This window comes from Cheilinus undulatus, linkage group 5, assembly GCF_018320785.1.
Source record: "Cheilinus undulatus linkage group 5, ASM1832078v1, whole genome shotgun sequence".
Taxonomy (NCBI): Eukaryota; Metazoa; Chordata; class Actinopteri; order Labriformes; family Labridae; genus Cheilinus; species Cheilinus undulatus.
The window spans coordinates 31,434,789-31,461,992 of NC_054869.1; the positions used below are offsets into that span (position 1 = coordinate 31,434,789).

The 27,204-nt window shown below is 39.7% G+C and overlaps 1 protein-coding gene and 1 long non-coding RNA gene across 2 annotated transcripts in view; one reads left to right on the plus strand and one right to left on the minus strand.

Annotated features, from left to right (window-relative positions):
- The first annotated feature begins 20,376 nt into the window (after positions 1 to 20,376).
- Positions 20,377 to 21,300, plus strand: LOC121510451. Its single transcript, XR_005991945.1, has 4 exons — positions 20,377 to 20,440; positions 20,570 to 20,637; positions 20,729 to 20,788; positions 20,880 to 21,300. It is a non-coding gene; the product is annotated as an uncharacterized LOC121510451 (long non-coding RNA).
- Positions 21,301 to 23,481: 2,181 nt separating this feature from the next.
- tmem8b (transmembrane protein 8B) overlaps positions 23,482 to 27,204 on the minus strand; it is an 81,776-nt gene continuing 78,053 nt past the window's right edge. The window contains exon 13 of the mRNA XM_041788128.1: positions 23,482 to 24,197. Within this exon, the coding sequence (XP_041644062.1) occupies positions 23,862 to 24,197 (336 nt within the window). The 3' untranslated portion in view covers positions 23,482 to 23,861. The remainder of the gene's footprint in view (positions 24,198 to 27,204) is intronic.

Genomic DNA, 27,204 nt, shown 5'->3' on the forward strand with positions numbered 1-27,204 from the left:
GTAATTAAGGAAACTTCAGGGTTAAGTCAGACTTTTCAGCACTGCCAAGGTGTTTCACTGTTTGCCAGGGTAGATAATCACCATGATAAGTTATCCTGCAGGTTAAGTTCAAGATAAGAGTTCAGCCTGTATGAATATTATTTTCTTAAAGAATAAATGGCCATAAAATACCTTATCAAAGCTGATGAAAGCACTGAGCATATCACTGTTTATCTATCTGGAAAAATAAGTATAGTTCACCACAGAGATGCGCGGTCAGGGGAGGCAGAGCCATCATGAAAAGTAAAAAACAAATAATGATACAATAAAGTAAATATTGATATTTGTCCACTAATATGTACTAAATATTTATTTTCCTTATTATTTTGATATTTTATAAAATCAAAATCACTTAATTTTCGTATGTTCTTTTCAAATATGTAATGAGGAAGTGGCGTGCGGTGCGGCAGCAGCTAGCTGAGCCTCACTTTGGATTGCGCAATCCCTCACAAACTATGCTGGCATGCCATGCAATTAGTGTGCACAATGCGTTCTCTGTAAGTCGCCCATATAATGTTTGCAAACATTTTTATTTTACACCTTAACTTTCCATATCCTGGCTTATCTATATAATTTATGTGTGTAACATGTTTCATCTAGCTTATCGGACATAAAGCCACAGTGAAATGGCACACAGTGAGGCAAACAGTACTTTGTCGCATGGGAGGGGGCGTACATGAGCCAACGGGTTCTTCGTTCTGCTGCCGCGGAGAAGACGAGTAAATAAACTAGCTATAGTTAGCAAGTCAAGTGCACTGCTTGTTTATCTTTCCTTCAACATGGAGGATTATATATCTAAACTGAGAAATTTCTCAAAACTGGGCTTTCAATCAAAGCAGGAAGTGATAAATAATGGAAGACCAACGCCAGAGCTAAAAGGTTTGCTTCAGACTACAGGAGAGAAGATAACATGCTTGGACGGAGTGGTACACCCAAAAGGACTGGCTGTGTGGATGTCCTACAAAAAACCGCCTTTACTGCTTCCCCTGCCTTCTGTTCTCAACATGTGACAATATCTGGACTCAAATGTTGTGGCATGAAGAATTTACCAAGAAGTCTCAGCAAACATGAGTGATCAACTACGTACATTCAAAGCCAGATAGCTTTAAAAACTTTCGGGACCTCAAGGATTGACTTAGCTTTAAATCAACAACGGAGACTGAACATTAGCCTTCACAATGCCAAGGTAAAGGAAAACCGAGAAATTTTAAAAGACCTCATTAATGCTACGTGTTTCCTCGCTAAACAGCAGCTGGCATTTCGTGGTAATGATGAAAGTACGAGCTCCTCTAATTGTGGCAACTATGTTGAACTGTTACATGCTTTTGCTGAGAAAGATGAGAGGTTGGCTAGACATTTAGAGACATCCACTGTTTCTTCTGGCCTGTCAGACAGAATACAGAATGATCTAATTGAAGCGGTTGGTGATGTCTTTCGAAATGATATTAAAAAGGAGATTAATTCAGCCCCATTTGTAGCTGTAGAAGTAGATGAGACAACAGATGTTATAAACAAAGCTCAGATCATTGTTATTTTGCGCTATGTGGCTAAAACTAATGTAGCCTGTGAAGTAAAGGAGGCATTTTTGGGGGTTGACGATGTGAGTGCGGACAGGTGAGCCCCTGCCATTGCTGACTATGTCTTGGGGGTGTTAGAGGAATATAACTGTCTTGAAAAGCTTGTAGCTCAGACTTATGACGGGGCTTCTGTAATGGTATCAGAGCTTAAAGGGGTGCAAGTCAAAATTAAAGAAAAAGTGCCCGAGGCCATGTTTACCCACTATTATGCACACAAGTTGAACCTTGTGCTGCAGCATTCAGCAAAGTGCATGCCTGCGTGCCAAATGTTTTTTAAGACAGTTGAGGGATTAGGGACATTTTTTAGTAAGTCCACAAAGCGCACCCACTTACTGGATGCAGTTGTGAAGCGACGTTTACCAAGAGCAGTGCGGACAAGATGGAGCTCTAATTCTAGGCTGCTGCAGACAATAAGCATGTACCAAGATGATCTGTGTGCTGTATTCTGTATTATGAGCGAAAATCTGAACAACTGGGATAATGACACTCTAATGATGGCAGCAGGATATGATCGGTGGTTGTCAAAAGCATCAACATGCTTTTAAAAAATGACATATGAGGGCATTTTTAATGAAACTGATGTGCACTTTTTAGAGTGCTGCAAAACAAAGTGATGGACATTGGATATTGTTGTGCACGCATCTGTGACACTATTGGAGCTCTTGAACGCACAAGACAGGAGTTTGACACTTCCTATGAGCGATTCGAGCAGAAATGCACCGCGCTCGGCCTGACAGACAATGAAAGTACACAGCCGGTCAGAGATGAGAGGAGAAGAGTGTTTTATAACATTCTGGACAATATCAGTGTTCAAATGAAGGCAAGGTTTGATCATTTTGGCGAGCTAGCTTTCCTTGGCTTTGTCAATTGTGCAAAATTCAACAAGATGTCACAACATTTCGATGACACCAAACTGCAGAGCCTGAAAAAATATGCAAGGTTCTTTGACTTTGTGAGACCAAAGGCGGATCTCTTTCCACTGTATAGCTCACAAACGGAGAGGAATGAATTTTTGGCCCAAAAGGATCTAATTCAGACTGTTCCTAAGCTTACAAAGTTACTTCAGCTGGTGCTCACTGTACCAGCTACGACAGCATCGGTGGAAAGGTCATTCTCAGTGTTGAAGAGACTCAAAACATACAGTCGGGATAGGACTGATCAAGGACGACTTTCTTCTCTGGCAATAATCTCTATTGAGGCAGAGAGACTTTTAAAACTAAAAGAAAAGGAGGACTTCTACAAACAAGTAACGGATATTTTTGTCAAGAAGGATCGGCGCATGGACTTTATTTACAAGTGAAGGTAAGAAAAGAAAAATGTTTTGAAAATCTCTCAAAATGGAATCAGACAAAAAATACTAACCTAAAATTTGAATATTTCAATTCAAAAATACAATTTGAACTTTGATTAAATATTATTCTAGTTTTTGGTTATCCTTTTTTAACAGTGAAACAGTGCGATCAAAGAATCATAGCTTATACAAACAATGGAATTATTTTAATAAAGGTGATCTTTGTTTTGTTTGTTTTGAATTATGGAATTGCCTAAATTTAGAACAGATGAACGGTGCAGAGTACACTCTCTGAGCTGTGATTAATATACATTCTGTCTTGGCTAAATGTGTGCATCACATTTATGTTTAAAGAGTTCTGTTATGAGGTATGTAACATAACCTGTTAACTGGGGCCAATAGAATAGTGAATAAGCTACCCTATTGGGTTCATATATTTGTAAATCTGTCTCTTCAAGAGTCAGTGCCTCACCAGCCAATAACCTCACCGCACGTCACTGGTTGACCACTATCAGATGTGTTGTTATATTAATTTTAACAACCCTTGAAGCACTCTGTAATCCATCAGAGCTTTAGCTTAACTATTACATCTTTAACAATCAAATATGCCACACATGAGAAAATGATTTAAGAGGAGAATCAGAAGGTATTATAGTCAGATGTATTGTGCGCACTGATGATGATGCAGTGATATTATAAATCTCAATTTAAACATTCACACTGACTGATTGCTTTTGTTGTTCTTAGAGTTTTTTTCAAGTTCTTCCTGCATTCATCACCATGGCTTTGTGAATTTAGTCTTAAAGATGTGTTGAACTTCTTTATGTTTTTCTAATATTATAGCCAAATTAATAACCTTGCTTCTTAACTGGTGGGTCGGGACCCAAAAGTGGGCTACAACGAGGTGTCTAAAAATGGTGTCTAAAGTCCTGAAGTTAGTCATTGGATATGCATCGATACCTTTTATTTTACCCTGTTTTACTGTGAAATTGGGTAAGTTTAAATGTTTGGTCAGTATTTCAACTAATTTATCTCCTGTTCTCTTGCAAGAAATGGCTACTTTTCCCATCATATTGAAGTTATTTCACAAGTTCAATGGAAAACTGGCAAAAATTGGCCCATAATGATGGGGAAAGAAGATATAAAATGTGTCTGTTTTGCCCTTTTCTTTTTTGTATCAGGTGTTTTGGTCCAGTCATGCTTCAAACTGCAACATATTTAATTCATTAAGCATGCATACTGAACATTTTTTGGAAACTTGGGTCGCAATCTGTTGTAAGTCAGACCGGTGGGTCCTGAGGCCAGGCCAGTTGAGACCTGATTTATAATATATGACCATGTGCTGGCTGTAGACTTGTTCATGTTTATATTTGATGTCCTGGAGTCTCAGAACGACGGTACTTTTTAGCAAACTAGCCCACGTTTACGCTAATTTAAGCAGAACCAAAGTGGGAGGAAGTAACTCAGTGTTACTCAGGCAGTTTCTTGAGTTTATTAATTATTTGGTCTGGCGTCCGGGTGAATCCAGCCTTCGCCATCTCTTCTGCACGTTCAGCATATAACTTAGGCTGGCCATACACTAGATGGTTTTTTAATCTGAGATTATTTTAAAACCGTGGGAGACCACGACAATTTCCAAAGATTTTTCATCTTTAATCCTCTGAACGCACACACTAGACAACTCAGCCAGATTGTCAGATCACTGGAGACCACACACCTGCCGACCTGCCTCCACCTTGCGTGATCACATGACTTTAGAAAAAAAAAAAAAACACTGATGTCTGTTGATACCATCTCACTGTCTCTCCACAACAGAATGTCCTGGCATGCGTTCCAGGTGCAGCAACACTCATAAAACATGGGAAAGACTCACAACAAAATCCTGGCTGGAATTAAGGTACCGTTGTGTTTATGGTTGTGAGTGGTGAAAGTACGTATGATTCGTCTGGTGACACTACCTGGTGTGCTCGCTCTCATTGGTTGTTGTGGGTACTCCGTCAGCTGCACTACGACCTAGATTGTAAATATCAAACATGTTTAATATTTAAGATTCTAGGTCGGGGTTTGGGAGACTACGACGTGGTTAATTAATCGAATTGATACCACACACATGCAGATAGATAGATAGATTGATAGATAGATAGATAGTCGTGTATTGTCATTGTATTGTAAAAACACAACAAAATTATGTTTGGCAGTCCCCTCTGTAGCAGCAAACACAGTTGTCCAAGTGGTGGTTAGAAATCCACAGCCTCACATCGTCCATCCTGCTGGCGAGCGAGGGGGCATCCATGAGAAAGATGCTTGGTACGGCAGGTTTGTGTGGGGCTGCTCTTAGCCTAGCCTGCAGCCTGGCTTGTTTGCCACGTTTCCACCTTCTTGCACAAAGCTATCTCTGCTTCCTCCCTACCCGGCTGTAGGTGTCATGCTGCTCCGCCTCCTCCTCTCATTAACCAAGTGCCCCGTTCTCCAGATAATCTCCGTCAGGAAAGATTTAAACTCTGTGGACACGCTTCATTTGCAGTAAGTCAAAGAAGCAGACTTGTATACACAGAATGTCAGTTCTGGTATGAGTGTAGGGCAGTTTGTGTTTGGTTAACCCTAACTAAGGCATTAAGCTACGTCAGAGAACCTGGATTCATGTATTTTTTGAGGACACAAACAAATATCCCCGCTGGAAGGGTGTCCAATCAGAATCAAAAAAACCACTGGGCGGAGTGATACAGTGCAGCAGCCATGTCTGGAGTGTAGTTCCGGCTTTGCATTTAGCTTTAAAACATCTCTGTCTCGTAATGTTCCATGATTATTTCAGAGCATGGTGAATGTACAGGTCACAACTTGTCCACGAGAGCGTTTTGGAGTTGTTGGATTGTGTATTTGATAAGTTTGATGAGGGAAAGCTGGAATACTGTCTGCTTACATTGAGTTGGTACAGCAGGTCCGAACTCGGCAGCACCGATCTAAAAATAGCTTTCACCGACAACTGAAGGTAACGAACCTATTACTAAGACTATAAGAATTATGGCAATGGGCGAATTTGCCAAAATGTTGAAGTATCCCTGTAAATTAAATATTATAATTTTGCACCAAAGATCACCTTTGAACACAAACTGACTGACATATGTATGTCCTTATAAGAAGACATGTCTCTCAGACATCAAGGGCTCAAAAATTGAAGATCATTTTAAACCACTGGCTTTAAAAACAAAAAAGAATACTCTAAAAAAAGAGTGTGGAACTTCATCAGCAAACTCAAAGATTTCAGACAGAAACAAAGCAGAGTTTGTGGACTGGCAAATAAAACCTTATAAAATAAACTTTTTTCACTGCATCTTATCAACAGTTTCATGTGAGGTGTTGAATAACCTCGATAATGAACATATTCTGTCCTCGTTTCTACCTGTGCCTGTACTCGTTTGACTTCCTTTTTTGGCTGTGAGCCATTATTATTTCCACCTGCTTATCCAAACCAGATGTCTAACCCTCAGCAAACACCTCTGCCACAAAACATCCTGAAAGCCACTCCCAGGTGAACAAGGAGATCAAAACCTGCATGGGGTGATAATGTGGAATGGGCCCAGTTGCCTTTTAATGCTGCTGTAAAGCCATAAAGCTCCATATTGCAGCTTAAGCAAATGCTGCTTCTGGCTCAGCATTGGCACTATTCCACTTTTTCTCAACCTGCAACTGTCTGAGTATCAGCAGCATGATTTCCAGGACAGCAAGACTTCCATAAGTGTCAAAAACTAAGTAGAAGTTTGCTTTACAAATTGCTGTACATTTTCAGTTTAACAACTATACCGCATCTTCTTGATGGAAGAGCACACTGAGACGACAACAAGTCAACTCAGCTCAACCTGGGATTGACCCAAACTTGCTGAGCTCCTAATTGGAAAGACTGGGCTTGTAGCAAGAATCGAGCCAATCAGGTTGTGTCCCTCTCCACAGGAGTGGAACTGCACGCTGGCTGTGCAGCTTGTTAAGGCATAGTTACTTTTGGCATCGCTGAGCAGCAGCACACACACACAGGAATATAGACACACACTGACCAGTTACTCAAATGGACATTTCTCTACATCACTTGAAAGCAGAAAGTTTCTGTAAAAAATTAAAGGAAAGTAGGAATAATCATAGTCAGATGATCTGCACTTACCCTCATTGCCCTGCATTTGGTTCAAACAAAAAAAAAAACATTTAGGTAGCATTTTTAAAATATAAAAAAAGATTACCCAAATGCAAACTCTAATATTTATTTAACACAAACAAAAAACATGCTAGAGAGGTCAGAGAGTACAATCAGGCAACGAATCTTTGGCACAGAATGATTGCATATGCATCCACACAAGCACAAGTGTGAAAGCATGTGATGTATTATCAATGCAACTGATGCTTTCAACAATCATTTTAACAATGGCAGATATACAACCAAAACAACTCAAAATTAATCACAAAGTGAGTATGGCTGGATACGCATTAGATTTTAAAAATGTGGGAGACCACAGACTTAAGGAAAATCTCAATTTTTCATTTTATAATCCAGTGAGCGCACACATTAGACCACTCAGCCAGACTGAGATACAACCAAGACTACACACCTGCAGACCTGTTAGTGACCTCGCTTGATCACGTGATGTCAGAAGAATAACAATCATGTAGTCTATCAGTACCGTCAAGCTTGCTGTCCTGGCATGCAGCAAAAATCATACAACAGGGAACAGAATCAGGATTAATTCCTAGCTGGAAAGAAGGTACAGTTGTGTCAATGCTTGTGAGTGGTGAAAGTATGCATGATCTGACTGGTGATGCTACCTGCTTTGCTCGTTCTCATTGGTTGTTGGGGGTTTCCTATCGGAGGTACTACGACCTGGAATCGTAAATTACCAAACATGCTTGATGCTTATGATTTGGGGTCTGGGAGGGTAAGACACAATTTGGAGCAGCAAAACAATCACGTTGTCACCACACACAAGGTGTATTCAGACTAATTGTCCTTTGCGACACGGCTCCACTCAGCATACGCTCCCACAATCATCGAGGGAGGCCAATCTTGCCTCAAGTCAGGCTTAAAATTTTGTAGTGTATGGCCAGCATAAAGAATGCTCAATTGTGCTCAATCCCTGTTAGAGACTCTGCGATATTTATCAGATATTATGCCCATATATCAGAAGCATTTCCTTCAGCTCTACAAAGAAATAATGGCTTCTTTTGTTTTATGTTGTTTAAATCTGCTGAACAGTTTATAGAAGTTAGAACAGGCGGGAAGTGGGTTTTTGCAACACTCACCTCTCAGTGTTACAGTGAGCCTGTTCATGTCAGTTAAGTGATGGTTGATGCCGGCCCGCAGGCTCCTTAGGCTGGAAAATGCTGTAATCCCTGCTCAGAAAATATGTGTGCCATGGGTTGCTATGGTTACTCCTATCATCTAACAGCTGCTGGGCGTTAATTTGGAATAGTGTAAAGATTTTTTGACCGGAACTACTTGAGAAGTTCCATAGGTGTCCATATATGGGAAGTAAATGGACACCAGTGGAACTTCCAGAGCCAATCAGAATTGAGTATTCACCAAGACCATGGTGTAAATTATGATCTGTCATGATATAGTATGATACAATATGACATGACAAAATAGGATACAACATGTCCTGATATGATACAGTATGATACAATACAATATGATTCAAAATGTCAGGATATGATATGACATAATGGGATATGATACATTAAATTTCCATGTATCATACCATGGCATACCAAACCATACAATATAATACAATACAATACAGTACAATGTTATGATATGGTATGATTCCATACTTTGATGGAAACTCGCACTTCCCACTTACTGAGTTTGATGAGGAAGTCTTCTTAGTGCAGGTCTTGTCTGTGTGAGTCTAATTGTCACTGATTAAGACCAGGTGTGGGATGCCTATAAATATCCTTGGGTTCCTATTGATGAGTTCCAGGCTGGCTCATTTAAACCCTTTGACACACAGACATGCACATACATTGTTGTTGACCATAGATAAAAAGAAATGCATCAATATATCTAGTGGTTGTTTGGCTCTGTAATTGGATACAAGATTATTTTGATCTTGATGTCACATGATATGATAATGAGATGAGCATGGTCAAAACAGCCACTGCAGTGTGGAAACTCTCTAAAAACAGGAGGGTGCAGAAATCTGAAACTCTATAGTCACAAGTTTGAGATGTAAGCCTGAGTGACAGACACCATGTGAAGAGATCAGAGCTCAGGTCACATCAGAGCTCAGTGTCCAAAGAAAGGCAGTGAACAATGAGTGTGAGAAAAAAACACATCTGTCACATCAACATTAATGCTCAGGAGAGATGGTTTTTATGACAACAGAAGTGGGATTTGCTCCAGGAAAACAAAAAAACTGTAATTTACAACATTTTCACAGGATACAAGAGTCTGTTAACAAAAATATAGGCAATTTTAAAAAGAAACTCCTGAAAAATCAGATAACTAGTAATGTCTTGATTTTTAATGGACGTTACTCAGTCTTTCATGAAAGGGTTAATTACTGAACGTCTGCACAATTAAACAACATGAGATACACATCAATCACTGATGTCTGACAACCCCAGCAGGCACAAAGTTATTCAACAGAGTTTGTTAAAGTAATTGGATTATTTTAATCAGATCATTTAAAGTAATTTTCATAATTTCTCGGCACTCAGCAGCTGGCACAGGCCTGTGCGTGGTGAGCTGATAGGTTTGATTATTTAGCACAATGCAGACGCCCTGGAGGCAGCAGGGTGGCCAGATGTGTCGCATGATATAGAATTACTCAAACTTGAAGGGAAAGCTTCTGGTCCTCCCGAAGTTGTAAAAAGGAGAAACTTTGGACCACAGTTCAAGAGCAACATGCTTTCAATGTGGAATGAAATATGAGAGCCTAAATTATATCCTACTGTGAAATAGCCTGCTGCAGATGAGAGCTGGTTGAAAATCGGGCATGAAAGTTCATTTTCAAAATGTGCAACAAAATTCACTCTATATTTTGGGGGCTTTCAACAGCCTCAACATGATGGCGAAAAACTGTGTCCTTAGCTACAATTTCTGTAAAAGTATTGAAAAGATGGTGTTTTAGATCAAATGTCAAATGTTGTCTTTCAGAAACTGAGAGAGAATGATCGCTGTCTGGAGATTTCAAATGTCTTGCAACCAGTCTGGCATTTTTATTCCCTGCTGCTCTTATTTTGAACCTTTCTCAGGTACTCAGGTACTCCTGCATGCTATCTGCTCCAAAAAGAAATTTTTGGAAGATCAGGAGACAAGAGACAATATGGTCAGTTTTTTCTAATAGAAGTCTATAAAAGCTTGTTGGCAGTACTTTTACTGACTTTTTCCATGACATTCTATCTAAGTTATCAAACTGATAAAGTATACGTATACTTAAATTGCATCGCTGTTGGCTCATTGTTCATGACGCAGTGAGTCAAAAATTTCAGGCAAGCTCAGAAACACAGTCTAAACATACTGGCAATGCTTTGTTGACAATGAGGCTGTTTAAGAGTATGATCAACTGATTTTAGAGATTTAGTACCTACCATTGCATCAATAGGGATTGATTTTAATGAGATCATGTCAAGGTTTAATATTCTGGTGTCCCTCATTATGTTTATGTGTCTGTATTAAGTCCTGAAAACTAAGTCTGATTCCTTGTTTCATACAACATACTAGTCCAGTAAGCTGATTCTGATTCTGAAATGGAGACAAACTTTAAAGAAATGAAAGATTATTTGGCAGCCCAGCACCACCAACAGAATGTTGACTGAAGGAGAGATAATTAAAGCTCTCATCCCTCTGATCAGATGTAGTCAAATCTGAGACTAAACTACAAGGACAAGAGCCCTCAGAATTGAACTGGTAGCATCATTGCATCTTAAGCAGTGAGCATCATTAGCAGCACTCTCCAAATCCCCAAGGCCTTTCACTGTGTCAAAAGCCAGTCATCAAATTGTCCCATTTATGACAGTTGTCTGTGTGGATGCTACATGCTGTAACAAACCCACGACAGAGCTTGTTAAATCTCCCAGCTCCGACATTCAGACGATCCCTCTCTACACAGCATCTGAAATGTAACGTGACCTTTTGGGTCCTGTCAGACTGCCAGACTGTCTGCGTGGTGTGTTTGGGTCCAGTGTGTGCTGACAGGAATCTGGAGGAGGAGCAGAACGATGCCAAATCAAAGATGTGAAGCTATGTTTTCACATCTGCCCTGCTCTGACAGTTTTCCTCCACTTCTGTACCCCTCTATTTAGGACTCAATTGAAAAACCTCCTTACCTTAAATTACATCAGGCATCGAAGGATCAGCATGTAAAGGACTGAGTCAGAACATACACGGCTCTTAAATGTTGATCCACGAGCTGCCAACCAGTATCTCTGTATTATAGTTTCAATTATGTCAGGTTAACAGGATCAAAGTGCTCCTGGGACAAGGAGTGTGATAATCAACATTCAGTATGCAAACATGTTAAAAAAAAAGGATACATCATTTAACCCCCTGCCTTCTCTTTATGTTTGTCTAACCAATGAGAGTATACACTTTATTATTTTTATAATATTTCCATTTTCTAGCTCACAGGATTTCTCAAGACAAGAAACTCAGGTCTAAAAGAACATTTGTCCTCAGGAGTTCTGCAGAAAACTTTTTCATCACCCAGTAAAACTTCCCATGTCACCCAGTGTAATGGTGTCTGAAATAATTGCACATGTGGAGCTGGCCTGCTTCCTGTTCTAATAAACAAAATCCAGAGGCCATCTGAATTATTAATGTCACAGCACAAGATGTAATTTGGAGAACAGCTGCAGCTGAATGAGTATCCGAGTGTAGAAGACTTTGTTCTCTCTGCTTTAAAACAAGCATAAGCTGTTATAGGAAAAAGGTAGACAATCGCCTGGGGCCATGCACCAAGGGGCCACAAGACATAGGCAATATAGGTGTGAATTGAATGTGAGGTAGGAAAACACATCTAAAGATATTTTCAAAGATTAAGACGTTTTAATGGTCATTGAGATGTCTACAGTACATAAAATAGCCTTAATATATAATTTTATATTTAAAAAAAATCACACAGCAAGGTTAAAGACACTCAGGATGACACAAAATCTTCATATTGAAGTAGATATTGAGCTAGATTTATTACAAATGTTTAGCCAATTAATTCGTGAGTAAATGGTTTAAAATTGCATGCAAAATAAGTAAGGAAATAAAATTATGAGGCAGAAATGCAGATATTTCACCAAAAGTGAGCATGTTATCAAAGATACAGCAGTTCACCCTGAATGGAGGATGAATGTGTGTGTATGTGTGTAATCTATAAACAGTACGTATTGTTGCCTCTAACTGAAAATCCAACAAGGAAATTAATTAGAGGATCTGAGGAAAAAGTCAGAAGGGCTGCATAATTCATCCTGTGGGGAATATGAATGTCCATATGTAATTTTGTGGCAAACAATCCAAAATTGTTCATATATTTAAGTCAGAGTCAGAACAGACTGGCCAAAGATCATAGGTGGATTCATGCAGTTTAGGATTGTTAGAGCTACATTTGTATCATTTTTACCCTGAAATGTCTTAGTTAATGTAGAAAATTACTACTATGTTATAGTATATCAAATACACTATAACAAAGTATGTGTACAAAAAGTAAGGACATTTGTGTTTGGTAGGTTATTTCTTTGTTGTAACAATACTTCTTGGTAATAAATCTTATATTGGAAAGCCTGTCCATTTTACTTTTCAATGGTGCCACATTTGTTGGGATCATGCACTAGTGGGATGAGCAGCAGAGCTGAGTATGTGGGTTGGGCCCTTGAAAAATTTGCCACATCTCTGCCATTGCCAAACAGCTTATTCTGCTGCTGCTGCTGCTGTTGATTTTTGTTTTGAGCTTCTGGTAGCTTCGTGAGCATAGGCCCTGCTAAAATGGTCAGTAAGTGTCTGCCTCAAGAATCAGCATGCCACGTTTGAGTGCGATAGGGAAACTTCAAGGTAGTGTTACGCAATACCAAGTTGCAGCATTATTTGGAGTGAGCCCTAGTACCATCTCTATCTCTGAAGGCGAAGTTCCATACAATGGGGGATGTCAGACCGGCCACAAAGTGGACATCAAGAGAAAATGACACCTCAAGAAGACCGTTCCCTCACCCTGTCAGCACCTAGGAACCGTAGGCTGTCTTCTACAGATTTGCAGTCAAGGTTTGTAGGACAACATGGCCATTGGCTCTCTGCCCAAACAATCCGGAACAGACTGCACAGCCGATCTCTGGACTTAAAGGACTGCCAGGAGGCCTGCCATGACCGCCCTTCATCATCAGGCTCATTTGCACTGGTGTCTGCAACATGTGCACTGGAACCTGAACTTGTGGAGGAACACTGTGCTCAGTAATGAGTCCAGATTCTGCCTATGACAAGCTGGATCTTAGGATCAAAGTGTGGAGAAGATGAAGAGAACGCTATGCTGATTGTTGCACCAATAGAGTAACATTTTTTTGCTGGGGGCAGTGTGATGGTGTGTGGCGGCATCTCCCTCACTGGAAAAACAGGGCTTGTCATCATTAGAGGCAATGCAAATGTAGAGAGATATGAGATTCTGAAACCAGTGGCAATCTCTAACCTCCAAGATGCCAACACCCATCCCCAAATAGCGGGGTTTATCAGAGACCACTTCCAGAACTTGGGAGTGGAGAGGATGGAATGGCCTGTCAGCAGTCCTGACCTTAACCCCATTGAACACTTGTGGGATCAGCTTGGGCGTGCTGTTCTTGCCAGAGTGACCAACACAACCACGTTGGCTGACTTGCAACAAATGCTGGTTGAAGAATGGGATGCCATCCCACAGCAGTGTGTGACCAGCAAGAGGAGGAGGTGCCAGGCTGTTGTGGCTGTGTATGGTTCTTCCACATGCTACAGAGGCTCCTGTTTGATTGTTAAAGTGCCAGTATGTCTTGTTTCTTTAGACTTCAATCAACCAATCCACCAAAGAAGAGTCAGTGGTAGAATAAGCTGTTTGACATTGGCAGAGATTTGACAGATTTTTCCATGGTTGCAACCCACATACTCAGCTCTGCCAAAAATGTGGCACCGTCTAAAAGGGAAACAGGCTTTCTAACGGCACAGGACTTAATGGCAAGAATCATTGGTACAACAAAGAAATAATCTATGAAACACAAATTTCCTTGCTTTTTGTGCTAAGTTTATGTGTATTAGTTGAGGCCTTGTATTACCTCAGTTTTCAAAACAAGAGAAATTCTAGATTTTTATTATTGTTAGGAACGTGTCTCGTTACAGTGGCTGTTGTGACAGAGCCACCATGACAGCCAAATCTTGTTTATCATTGCCATGAAAACATTAGATGTTACATGAAAGACTACATATTGCAGTGAGAATCTCTGCTTCATCTGCTGTGATCTTGCTGCAGCTCAACCCGAGTTCAGGCAGAAAATTTGCAAGGGGGATGGCAGGAAAACATTAGAGTAAAGTAGGAGTGGAAGATTTGGCTGTGTGCATTTATGTGTTCGGTGCACTCTAAAAAGTTGTCAGGAGTTTTTTTAACCTTTTTCACCACAAGTTGCGATGCGTATCATCGCTTTTCCTTACTTACATGCTGGTGAAACTAAATTAACACAATAAAACCAATTATTCTCATGTGTCAAGCTCCATTAAACACTTTTCTCCCAAAACTGCAACTGATACATAATATCTTATACTTTCACAGTCAAATCACAATCATCATCTCTTCAGTATGCACAGTAGAAGGCAGTGGGTTCCCTTCACAGCATGCACTGACCGTGCTTTCTGTGGCATCCAAACAACAGGAAGTGACGTCATCAGATGGCAAAAAAGGGAATAAATAATACAAAAAGTTTCAAAGATAATGCAACAAATAACTCAAGGTCGGCATATAAGGATTTATTTTTTTGGTATATTTCTTGTACTTTGACCTAAAACACCCTCAGAAACTTGATGAATTCTTTATGCATAAGCCAATTTAGCAATTCTATTCAAGGTCTGAAAAGCAGCAGACCTCCTCCTACTCCTGTTATCTGCCCTGTTCGCTGCTGGCCTTGCTCCCCCTGTACAGTATTTAACCTGCAGCCCTCACTTCAGCGGCTGAGATAAACTCAAGAGTCTCCTCTTCGCCCTCGCTCTCTGTGCTGTTAACTGCTGCACTTTAAAAACATTTTCTCTGTCTCCCTTAACCAATCGAGCTACAGAGGCTGCAACAGCTTCATTTTTGGTTTTAATTCTTTTTCCTAGCTTTTTAATCTCGCTCATGGACTTTCACTAATCTCTCATTTATATTTAGATCACAACTGTATGCAGCATGTCTACCTCGTGAGGCAAATGAGGCTTGTTGCTGTAGCTTGCACCATTTAAGAGAGTAAAAGCATGCAGAAGATGAGGAAAGACATTTTTTAGTATGTAAGGCACAGCTTGAGCTAGAGTTTTGCCATAAACTTAAACATTTAATTTGTGTTTATTTCCTCTGTTTACACTGACCAGCCCAAGCTGTGATTGATTATTTATTAACTTACAGCATCATTATGACAATGTTTGAACCCTGGAGTCCATCTGGTGGTATAAATAATTGGATATTTCCTGGTTGCCATGCAGTTGAGCAGAACAAACATCAGGACTGTGCCTCTCACCAGCCGGATGCTCAAACCATTACAGACTGAACAACATATCTGATAACAGACATCGGAGGTTAAATGCCTCCTTTGGCTTTCTTCAAATCTAAAATGTTCTGGATGAAAAGAGGATGTTAGATGGTTTATTTTTAATTTTCCATTAGCCCTGCAGCACTCCTACTCCTTAAACTACTTTATGCATGTTTGTGAGGTGACCTTCCATACAAGTGGAGCGCTAAATATATTCCTATTTGAAGCTTTGGGGTATTTATGATGTGAATCCTCATTGACATTGAGGGAAAAATTCAATTTCAATCAGTGTAAGTGGACAGTTTGTCAGTATGTGCTATCAATTTCAAGACCATTTGTCCTAAGGAGTCAATGCTTCCTTTCTGTGGTGGTTAATAGGAGTCATGGGCCATGGTAGGTCCTATCAGCATTCTAACTACCTGGAGTCTGGGTCTGAGGAAGGTGGGGATCCTGTTTGGACTGTCATGACCATGTGGCAGTGTTTATTTTGTCTGCTGCTTTGGATTTAGTCTTTAAACCAAAATGCCTCTTCGTTTGAGGTTGTACAGATGTGGATGGAATTTAAAAATCATGTAAAATTATGTTAGAACTGAGGGCTATCTTCCAATTTACACACAGTATAAAACGTTACTAAGGGTTTTAGCTGTTACCTGTGAAAGCATCATGAATTGTTGATGCTCACAAAGCAGAAGAAGGATATACAAAGTTATCACAGCATTTCCAAGTGTCAAGAACTGGAGTAGAAGGTATCAAGAAAGTCAGAGAGCCACAGAACAAGCCTGGCAGAGGTAAGAAGAGAAAGATTTCAAAGACTCTGGAAACAACATAGTGACAGATGTGTCTAAAGACCCCAGAACAACTGCCAAGACACTAGAGAATGACTTAACCAAGTGTGGAAGTGTAGTCTCAAAGAAGACCATCACTAGATCCCTGCACAGGAATGGACTGAGAGGTTGCAGAACAAGAGAATGCAGTTTCTCTTGTTCTGCAGTTTTCTGCAGAAGAGACACCTTCAGGGCAGACAGACATATGCTAAGGACACATATAAATAAATTAAAAATATGCTATGTAAATTAAGTGATTACATAAAAATTCACCCCCTTCAAGTCAGTCTTTTAGTAGACCTTTGCACCTTTGGCTACAATCACAGCACTGAGTCTGTGTGGATAGGCCTCAGTCAGGCTTGCACATGTGAACACTGCAATTTTACTTCATTCTTCTTTGCAAACCTGCTCAAGCTCTTTCAGGTTGCATGGGGATCATGCATGAACTGCCCTTTTAAGTCAAGCCACATAATGGATTGAGGTCTGGGCTTTGACTTAGCCACTCCAGAACATTCAGCCTTGTTTTCTCTAAACCATTTCTATGTAGCTTTCAATGTATGCTTTGGGTCATTGTCTGGAAAAAAAAAAACACATCTCCACATTGCCACGTTCATTTTACCCTCTACCTTTACAAGCCTTCCAGGGCTGGCTGCCAAGAAGCATCCCCACAGTATGATGCTGCTATCACCCTACTGGTCCTGGTTAATTTGGGATGTCTGGTATAAACTACTAGAATGAAGATGTAGGCCTATTGGTGTTAGAAATGCCTTGCTGTTCCTCAAACCTTCCTTCCAGAGTCATAGCAATATAAGAAATACCATGGACTTTTGGATGAATAGTTATTATTAACTTTATTTTGTATAGCACTTTTAAAAATGTGAGTTTACAAAGTGCTTTGACATGTGCAGAAGCAAGCAGAAGAACAAGCAATGAACCCAAACAAAAGACAAGAAGACAATATCTGCAACAACTAATAACATTTCTGTAAACCTCTTTATTGCATTCAAAATTTCAAATGTTGGCATGTTAACATATATTTGCCTGGCACTGCTCTGAGCATCACTGTATGTAGAAATGAGCTCATAGCGCAAACTACATCATGCAGACAGTCTCATAGAGTGTGGTCAAAGACTTCATTAAGCCAGAATTAGGTGAGTCAGGGAAGATAGCATGTGTCTTATTCTGTCTTTGTGTGGCATATCCTATTTAAACCCAGTACAGTGGGTATGCACTCAGACAGAAGGATTTACACAAGTCGAAACAGCCATGCAAATAAGCAGAGCTGAAATTACTTGGGTGCTGTAGGTTATGGTGTGTTGGAGTAATAATCCTGTTAGATATGTTCCACAAGAATCCATGAATACAAAGAAGGTACTTGCTTTGATTTCATGTGTGGTGGGCGAACAGGAATAGTCACTGTTTGAAATTTTAATATCTAAGACCTTGTCATTTTGGTCTAATTTGTCTCATTACGTACAGTCACAGGCCTTTTATTTCCGCCAAGGGGAGCACTCTGCACTCAGAATATTGAGTCTCTTATTACATGAATTTCCATTACTTGGCTTTTCATCTGAGTGGCAAGGGAGTGACTGAGAAATGCCCTGAAATATATGGAGCCTCACAAAGTTTTGTGTTGATTTCACTCGTGTTTCATTTTGCATTTCAATGGCACTCCAGTTCTTCTCTCAATATCTACCATATCTTTTTAAAAGAGTTCCTAGAATTGTCTCCCTGCTCTGAAAAGGAGCAGAGAGACAATTTCTATTTCGCTTTGATAAAGTGACAAAAGACTTCTATAGGTTGTTCTGCTTGTGCTTTGTTCAGTTTAATATACCACAATATAATCTTTAAAACTACAAAGAGCAGAATAAAATGAGTTGGATTCAACAAAATTTAGATTAAGCATTGAGCAATTTAACTGTGTTTCAGTCATATAGCCATTTGCTTTTAGACAAAATTTTTGTGCATTCATGTCTTTTGACACAGAGAGATTAGAGTAAATGAAGTAGAAGAAGAAGAAGAAGAAACTTTAATGCAAGGACTTAAAACACCTTTGTGTGACCTTGTTCCACCACATTTAATAGCAGCAAGTAAAGATTTGATCATAATTGGTTGCAGTAGTTCTGGTAAAATATTAAAATTAGATTTTTCTTTCTTCCCTATATTGCCCTGGAAACAAATACCTTGCTCACAAACCTTGGCAAAAAAAACTATGCTAAGGCTTTAAAGGCAGGATGTAGGTGGAAGTTTTTCCTTAAAAAAAAATTCCTTTTTTTTTTTTTTTTTTTTACAATCTAAGCTTAAGCTTAATCACTTAAAGTCTCTGTAAAGTGATAAAAAAATCTTTATTTTAAGATTGTTTTATGACAAGCCACTGTGCTCTGAACCACCAAAAACAACCCAAAAAGCTTTTCATGTTGGGAAAGATGTTTTTCGCTCTTCTGCCAACCTGCTTTAGCATAAGTATCTGATAGGAAGTAAAGAGTTTCTTGTTTGAGTGGTTGTGTACAATGGCTGCTAGTGGAGCACTTAGCTCAGAATTAGTCACAGCTGCACTTTTTTCAGAACTAAACATTTTTTTTCTTAAACAAGCACAGAGAGCAACACTGAAAGCATTCCATGGCATAAATGATGTTTTCGCTCTTCTGCCGACCTGCTTCAACATGAGTGTGTGTTAGTTACAGGGGAAGGGTTACTTGTTTGAATGCTTGTATACAATGCCCGCAAGTGTAGTGATTAGCTTGGATTAGCTACAGCGGCAGTTTTGTCAGATCTGGACATTTCTAAATCATAGAAAACATGTTTTCACTCTTCTGGCTGCTGTTGCATGAGTATGTGAGATTTACAGGGATGTCCAGCCCCTGGATACACAGCAGCAGTCCTTTGTACAGGGGCTGCTGCTGCCATAGCTGTTAGCTCTGTTGTGGCTGTAGGAAAGTGTCATTTTGTTTGTAACTTGACCAAATTTCTTTTTTTTTTTTCTTTGAAACCAGAGCAGAGAGCCACACCCAAAGCTTGTCTTGACAGAGGAAATGTTTTTGCACTTCTCCTGTAGTGACGTGTACCCTCCCTGCACAACAGAGCACAGAATAAAGGGAGAATATTGTCTCCCCATTGTTCTGCCACGGCCAACACCATAACGACACTTCCTCAATAATGCTGTGGTTGACTCGATGTGTGTGTGTGTATAGTAGGTGCATGTGTTTGTGTGTACGGCTTTTAACCAATCAGATGTGATAAAAGAAAAGCTGGAGGGGAGGGGGGATGACATTGCTCAGTGCTCCATGTACCAGTCAATCTCCACTCAAAGAGAGAGGGGGAGAGAAAGAGAGGAAAATATAGCTATATATAGCTCTAACCAGTAACAATGGGCTCTATGCACGCATGGCTTCCGAATTTGGCATAAGGCGGCTCCCAAACTTCAAGTTGGGAGACTGAACGCAGAAGAGAACGGTGTATGATGGTAGATTTGTTGCAGTTACCAAAGCTGACCGTCAATGACAAGTTAAATTTAGCTGAAGATGTACAGTGTGGCACACAGCAATGTCCAGAAGTGCTATTAACCCATTTCTAAAACTTCATTTTAGTATATTTGGATGCCATTATGATAAAGAGTAAACACAATCAACAATCGAATCAAACAAAAAACTGACGAATAAATGCAGTATAGGATGGTTAAGATTCCGTTTCGCACATATCATTGGGCGGAAGTTGTAAAGCGGCCTTTTTTTCCACCTGAAATACATCATACACTTATCCTGCTGTGCATAAAGCCTATAAATGCCTTATAAATAAAGACTGGAACAGGTTTGGGAGCTTGGGCACTTTCCAGGATGAACGCCAAATACATTTGTGAAAGGGTAACAGGAAGTATAGCACTAGGACCCAGAAAAGGAGGCAGAGTCTATAATTAGAGGCTGAACCTCACCTGGATCTCTCTTCCTGCATTCGGACCTGAGCACACCTGAGTGAGCAGCTGAGGCCAGCCTTTGTCTGTGTCAGCCCTTGATTTGGTAGGCTCCATTTTGTTTAAAAATACGTTTTAAATCATGATCTAAATTTTGAAATTGTTGTTTCATGAAAGAGATCTTTTAAATTATAGTGCTAAATTAAATAAAGCTTTGTTAAACATTTTTTATCAGGTTTTCCATGTTTGGTGAGGGACATCCTTTTGTGAGTGATTGCTTTGGCATATCAGCCAAGAAAGAAGGTATTTTGTAGCAGATTGAACAAATTTCAGTCCAACTCTAGTATTAGTCCCTTTTGTTAAAAAATTAACACAGTCTCTTTTAAACTAATAGATTCCAGCCACCTGCCTGGCAGCAACTAGTGTGGGGGGAAATATAACCCAGTCTTTCAAGGTAGATGTACATTTTAAAATGCAACTGTTGTACAGATATTAATTGTAAAAGCCTTTTGTTGTATTTTGATATGTTTGTTTGTTTGTTCTAGTTTGTACAGACATTACCAGAGGAGCCAAGCACTGTTTTTCCCAAAACTGGTTTTAGTTTTTTGGGCCTTAGTCTTTATTAGTACATTTTCTGCTGGACTTAATGCTGTGTCGGGAGAGAGAGCCTAAGAGCAGCTGTTTTGCATGTATGTGTTTTTGTGTGTGTTTTGAACCATTCTGATCCGTTGTGAATAAATTTAACAACTTTGATTTGGCTTCAACTATTAGTACTGGTGATTTCTCTGTTAAATTTATTAGCATTTCTTTGCTAGCTCTTTTGGTGTGCACAATTGTGCTTTAAGCTTTAAACCTCTCCCTCCCACTGCAGACTGGTCCAACGGTGAATGTTTGACAGTGAGACATATACAATACAAAACTTAAAGGGCAAGTCAACTCATATACCTTTTGCATAAAATAATGTTGTAAATCCCCTGTCTTACAGAATCTTATTAAAATCTGTTGTATTTTCTTAATGTCAGTGTCTTGCTCTGATTGATTCAAGGGTTTTTGTGTGTTGGACAGTCTCACTTGGTCACACATTCATGCAATGGATATGAGTCAATCTGGCGTGTCAGGTTTGCTTTTTCATGCCAACAGGGCTTTATGACATAAGGGACAGCACAATTACACACACACACACACACACCCCAAAAATCACTCTTCCAGAACACGCAATTCAGTCAGGAATTTCAACAGGCATCCTAGATAGCTGCAGTCAGTCATATACTAGGTTTTAACCTGGTCTTGATTACAGTGTAGCCACTCTGCCACAAGCCCATATCAGTGGAGGGCTGCAGTGATGGCTGTCCTTCTGGGACTTCGTCCCATCTCCACACAGAATCTCTGGAGCTAAGTCAGACTGACAATTAGGTTCTTGGTCACCTCTCTTACTAAGGCCCTTCTCCTTGATTGCTCAGTTTGGCCAAACAACCAACTCTTTGAGGACTCCTGGTTGTGCCAAACCTCTCCCATTCTCCCAGATCAGTGCCTTACATCAATCATCTCTCTGAGCTCTGCAGCAGTTACTTTGACCTCATGGCTTGATTTTTCTCTGATATGCATTTTCAGCTGTGAGCCCTTCTATGGAGAGTTGTGTGCCTTTCCAAATCATGTCCAATCAATTTAATCTATCACAGGTGGACTCCAATCGAGTTGTAGAAACATCCCAGCAACGATCCAGAGAAATGGGAGGAACCTAAGCAAGCATTTTTGCAAGGATCTGAATACCTCTGTCAATGTGACATTTTTCTGTTTTTATTTTTAGTAGATCTGCAAACATTTCTAAAACTCTTTTATCACTTTGATACAATAGGGTACTGGGTATGGATTTATGAGAATAAAAAATAATTCAAACAACTGTAGCATCAGGCTGCAACAAAAGAATTGAAAAAGTGAAAGGGATCTGAATACTTCTGAATGCACTGAAATTCAAGGGCAAAATATGGTATTTAAAATGAAGTGTCAGTTTAAAAGAGAGTGAGAATATGGGAGCAGCAGCTGCAGCTCTCAATATTCAGTCGCCTATTTAAATAAATTTGACGGATGTGAAAAATGCAAAATATCAAACCTGCTCTTAAAAATAATGACGGGGTCAGTGTGCAAACATGATAAACACAGTATGAGACTGAGATTTTGTTTTTTGACATCCATGAGAGTTGGATGGATTAAAGGTTTATTCCTTTAAACATAAAAATATAAGCATTATCTTTGGGATTTTTCAAGTAGAGCCACACTGAGCTGCTATAGTTTTTGTTTTAACGGCTGCAATTCAAGGCTAAGTATAACCTTATAAATCTTGCCTGTGGTGCAGTTATGTTCACTGGCTAGAAAAGAATGAAGGTATACATCTCTCTGTTCAAATAAATTGTTAGACCTGTGCATGTTCACAGGATGATAGATACTGAGTAGCTGCTGATGGATCACGTCTAATAAGGCACAGAGCATAGTCTTAAAGGTCTCCCTCTCCTCACATAAGAGAGACACCACAGTATGCTCTGAATCTTCCCTCATTCTGCTGCTCCTAAGAAGAATTATTTATCCTTCGCTCTATTCCTGGGAGGATGCTGTTGACAGCATTTCATCTCACTGTCTGAGTACTGCACGCTTCCATTACAGCAGGAATTGCAATATGATGTCTTTGTAGGAGGCTCAATGATCCCACTGCATTTAAAAGCCCAGAAAGCAGAAGTAATACTGAGGCAAAGAAAGAAAACATTTATTGTTTATGAATGTGGTGTCACACATGGTCCTGTCAGAGAAGAACAGGGAGGTGAGGTCTTGGTTTGAGGTCTCAGAAATAATCCTGCCTCCCTGTCTTTTCTTTCAAACAGGCAGCTGGACTTTGGATTTGTTCCTTTGGAGAACAATCAGCACATTCGTGTCAAAAGCGATACATTGCATTTGCAAAACAGACAGTCTAACATTCCACATGACAACTAGGTTTTACATTTGTGATGCCCACTGTAGTTCATATTGTTATAAAAATGTACAGAATAACATTTTTGTGTCTCAGTGCAAAAGATATATACTTGAAAAGAATTTCAGAAAAGCCGTGCCCTAGATAAATGCCCCCTCCCTTTCCCTCCCCTGATCTGTGCCCCACAGTAAAATAATTGGCCTGTTTACAAGACCACCAATAAATAACCAACAGAAGCAGTTTTACAGTCACCGTCAGATAGCAGCAGTGTCTCAGCTTTGACTTTAAATACATATTCACAAACACCAGTGTGTCACTGTACACCCACAATTCATCAGAACAACTTTAACTATAGGTTATAATAATTACAGTTGTATTGATAATAGTTACATGACAATAATAACAAAAGAAAAACTCAATTCCATTGTGTCACATCTGCAGTAAAGTATTTACATTGCTGTTCAAGTTCTGTGGCTTAGTTTCCCGTGTGTGAATTTCCCAGGTAAAAGAAGGCAATGAAGTGTCTGTAAGGTAAAAGGCGGGGGGGTTGGGTGGGGTGGGGAGTTTATCAGCTGGTACAGATGCTATTGATGGAGATGATGGCAGGGTCCACCAGGCCCAATTCCTCGTGCTCATTCACGCACAGCTGATAGCCACAGCCCCGCCTACGTTTCAGCGGGGTCACCTTGGCATCAGGTTTAGCGCGAGGTGGCAGCAGGAAGCCCACGCTCCCGGCGATTAGCATGTGCCAGATGCTGTGGATGTAGAAGTAGTTCTCCTCTGTCTCCACGAAGGCATAAAGGGCCACGGCTGATGTGGCAATCATGGTTCCCGGGAATAGGAAGAACACCCAGCGCTTCCAGGTGGGCGGATAGCACCGTCGCCGGCGGATGGTGCGCACAGTCTGAAAGTAAAACAGACAAACACAGAGTTAGTCCAAAAGAACAACAGCACCAGCAGCTTTTCAATCATCTTTAAATTACATGAATATTTAATGATATTTTTAAGGATGGTCCTTTAATAAGCCTTTTCACATGTACTAACGATATATGATTATATTTATAAATTTATAATGGCAAATATGACATTAAAAGCTTGAGAAAATGCAGCCATCAATCTGAAAAATGTTGGTACACATTCAGCTCATAAAGACAAACCTGCTAACCACTTGTAAAGATGACAGATGTGTTTTGATTTGTAAATGTTAACATCTTGAGACCAAACAAGAACCACTGATCTGTATGTTATAGCAGTAAGTTAGTCTGAATGCTTGCGTAGGAATTAAGCAGTTTTTATGAGGGATTCATGCTTCCATCTGCATCTTATCATTATTATAATAGAATTAAAGGTAAATATTGTACCGTAAAATGTGAACATTTCTGCAACATGTATCAGTCCTACATATTGACATCATTCATGAATGAACCATGAGGCTTCCTCTTATGATGAATTTAGTTTGTGGAGTTTTAAACAGAAACAACATGCCCACTTCAGACCTCAATTTTAATGTGTCCGAAGAACCAAAGTTGTATGTCTGACCTTGAGCAAGTTTAATATTTAACATTGGAGATCAGGCCTGGAGTGGCTAATCTGGAGAACCAGGAGAAGTCCTGGTGGGTCGGGCGGGTTTAAGGGTCGCCAGGGACGACGTGCAGTGACAGTAAATAGATCATACAAGCTGCAGTACCCCTCTCAACTCCCTCTCTCTCTCTCTCTGCATCTCCCTCTCTCGAACTCTCAAACTACATCTACCAACAGTAATGTTCTGTGTCCATCAGCCAATCAGTGTGCTTGGTCCAGGAGGTCTGTCTATGTCAGTCTGACTCTAAACATACGTTCATTTGTTCCATAATTACCTTCATTAATCCCTATGCTCCAAGAAACTCAAGATCATAGTAACAGAAGAGAAGGGTCATAAAAGAAGAAGAGGTGGTGAGAAAATGCAAGATTAAAAAAAAACAGAAAACTTGCTGGCGCAACCAAAAACTTAAGCCAAGACTTAAGGGGTGTTTTTTTAGCTCACAGCTCAATGTAAACTTGCCAGGTGTAGATGACACAGTAAATCTCTCTCTCCCACTATTTCTCTTTCTATCTCACACACAAACAGCATCTCCATCCAACAAACATGTCAGAAATCCATCCGACCAGTTGGGAGAAGCTGGTCTGGCCCTAGTCGGATCGTGATCGGCTTCGTATCCCCCTGTACACAACACAGCAAATGATGCACGATACAACTGAAAGTCAGCGCGGCTTCCAAGTGAGTCGTGCAACTAAAAAATTCATGGCTTTATCAGATACAATTCACACAGTGTACGCCTGGATTTAGGTGTGCCTTGGACAAAAAAAGTTTCAAATCCACTGGCTTAGGCTACAATAGAGCTAGGTTATTATAGTTAACTAAACTAACTAAATAACTAAAACTAAAATGTAAAAATCATATTGACTGAAACTAAAAAAAACTAAGCTTTACAAAAAAACGAAAACTGACTGAAACTTTATTCTGTGCTGACAAAATTAACTAAAATAAAATAAATTAGAGACAAAATCTCCTTAGTTTTAGTCTTTGACAGCAGCAGACTGAGTGACATGGACACCCAAACCTGGAGAGTGTAAAATCACATGGTTTTGATTGGAAATACTTTATAAAGTGGTAATTTAGGCTCTTGAGTTGTATACAAACATAAAAATGTAATAAATACAGAGAAAAGTGAAGAGCCCTTTTGGGTCTCACCTCCGACAAGTTCCCCATATTACCAATGAAATTAAAACTAATAAAAACTAAACTGAAATTTAAAACAAAATTTAAAAATGAAATAGAAATAAAAACTAATGAAAAATCCAAAACTATTATAACCTTGCAACAGAGGTACATTCTATTCAAATCGCAGCTATGTTACAGCTACATGGGAAACACTGCCACAAAACCCCCTCTGCAGAAGCTGCAGCCTCCCTCCCAGTTTGCTGCTTACAGTGAGAGTGAGGAAGTGCCACCACTGCTGTGCATAGACATGAGAGTGGGCAGGTAGGATTCAGTCAGTGTTAATAGTATAGTGTACAATCTATAGGCCTGCCTGCTGTAATGGAAACGTGTCTGGAAAAAATAATCATTCTGTGCTCCTCAATGAATCTTATTGAAAAACAAATATAACCTCTAAACTACCAAAAAACAGCAACTTGTAACTCTGTAGATCCTTTGTAGATAAAAACGTCCCATGGTTGGTCATAAGACCATTGGTCATGAGGTAGTCATGATGATTATGGGATATTTTTTAGACTTAATTTTTGTCTCAGTAGCAGTACCAAGGCTCAGCAGCATGACTCGTGTAATTGTTTCTGTAAATAACACAGAAGCACCGCTGAGCTGTTGTTCCAGTGTGTTAACATTTACATGTAATCAAAAAATTGAAATTCTTAACTGTGCGAAGTATGATGATAAATATACTCAATCCACAATAAAACAAGTCCAGTGAAAGGTTGTGAAGTGAAGTGGGTTGGTCCGAGTGATGACTCTCCAGGGTTGAAAATGAGTCCCACTCTGGTCCTACTTGAATGTGTTTTTTGTGTTATTTTAAGCCTTTTGTCAGGGTTGCCTCAGTGAACCACCCTGCTGTTAAACCTGCTGTTTAATTAGTAGAATTAATTTTAATTTGAAAGTATAAGCTCCATTAAAAAGGGTCACTTTTTTATCTATGTCTCTTACTGTGTGTCAGCTGGTTTTTACGGTGCTGTTTGTAGCTCTCATAAAGAGCGATGAAGCTTGGTTTTACTGTAGCTGTTGAAAAGACAGCTTACATATCTTATCTAATTACTTTCAGTTTTACCCGACTGAATGTCAGTGTATTTGAATATTTCCCTCATATATTTTACAGTTAACTGTTGTTTGCTTTTTATGTCTGTCTGTAAAACTAATG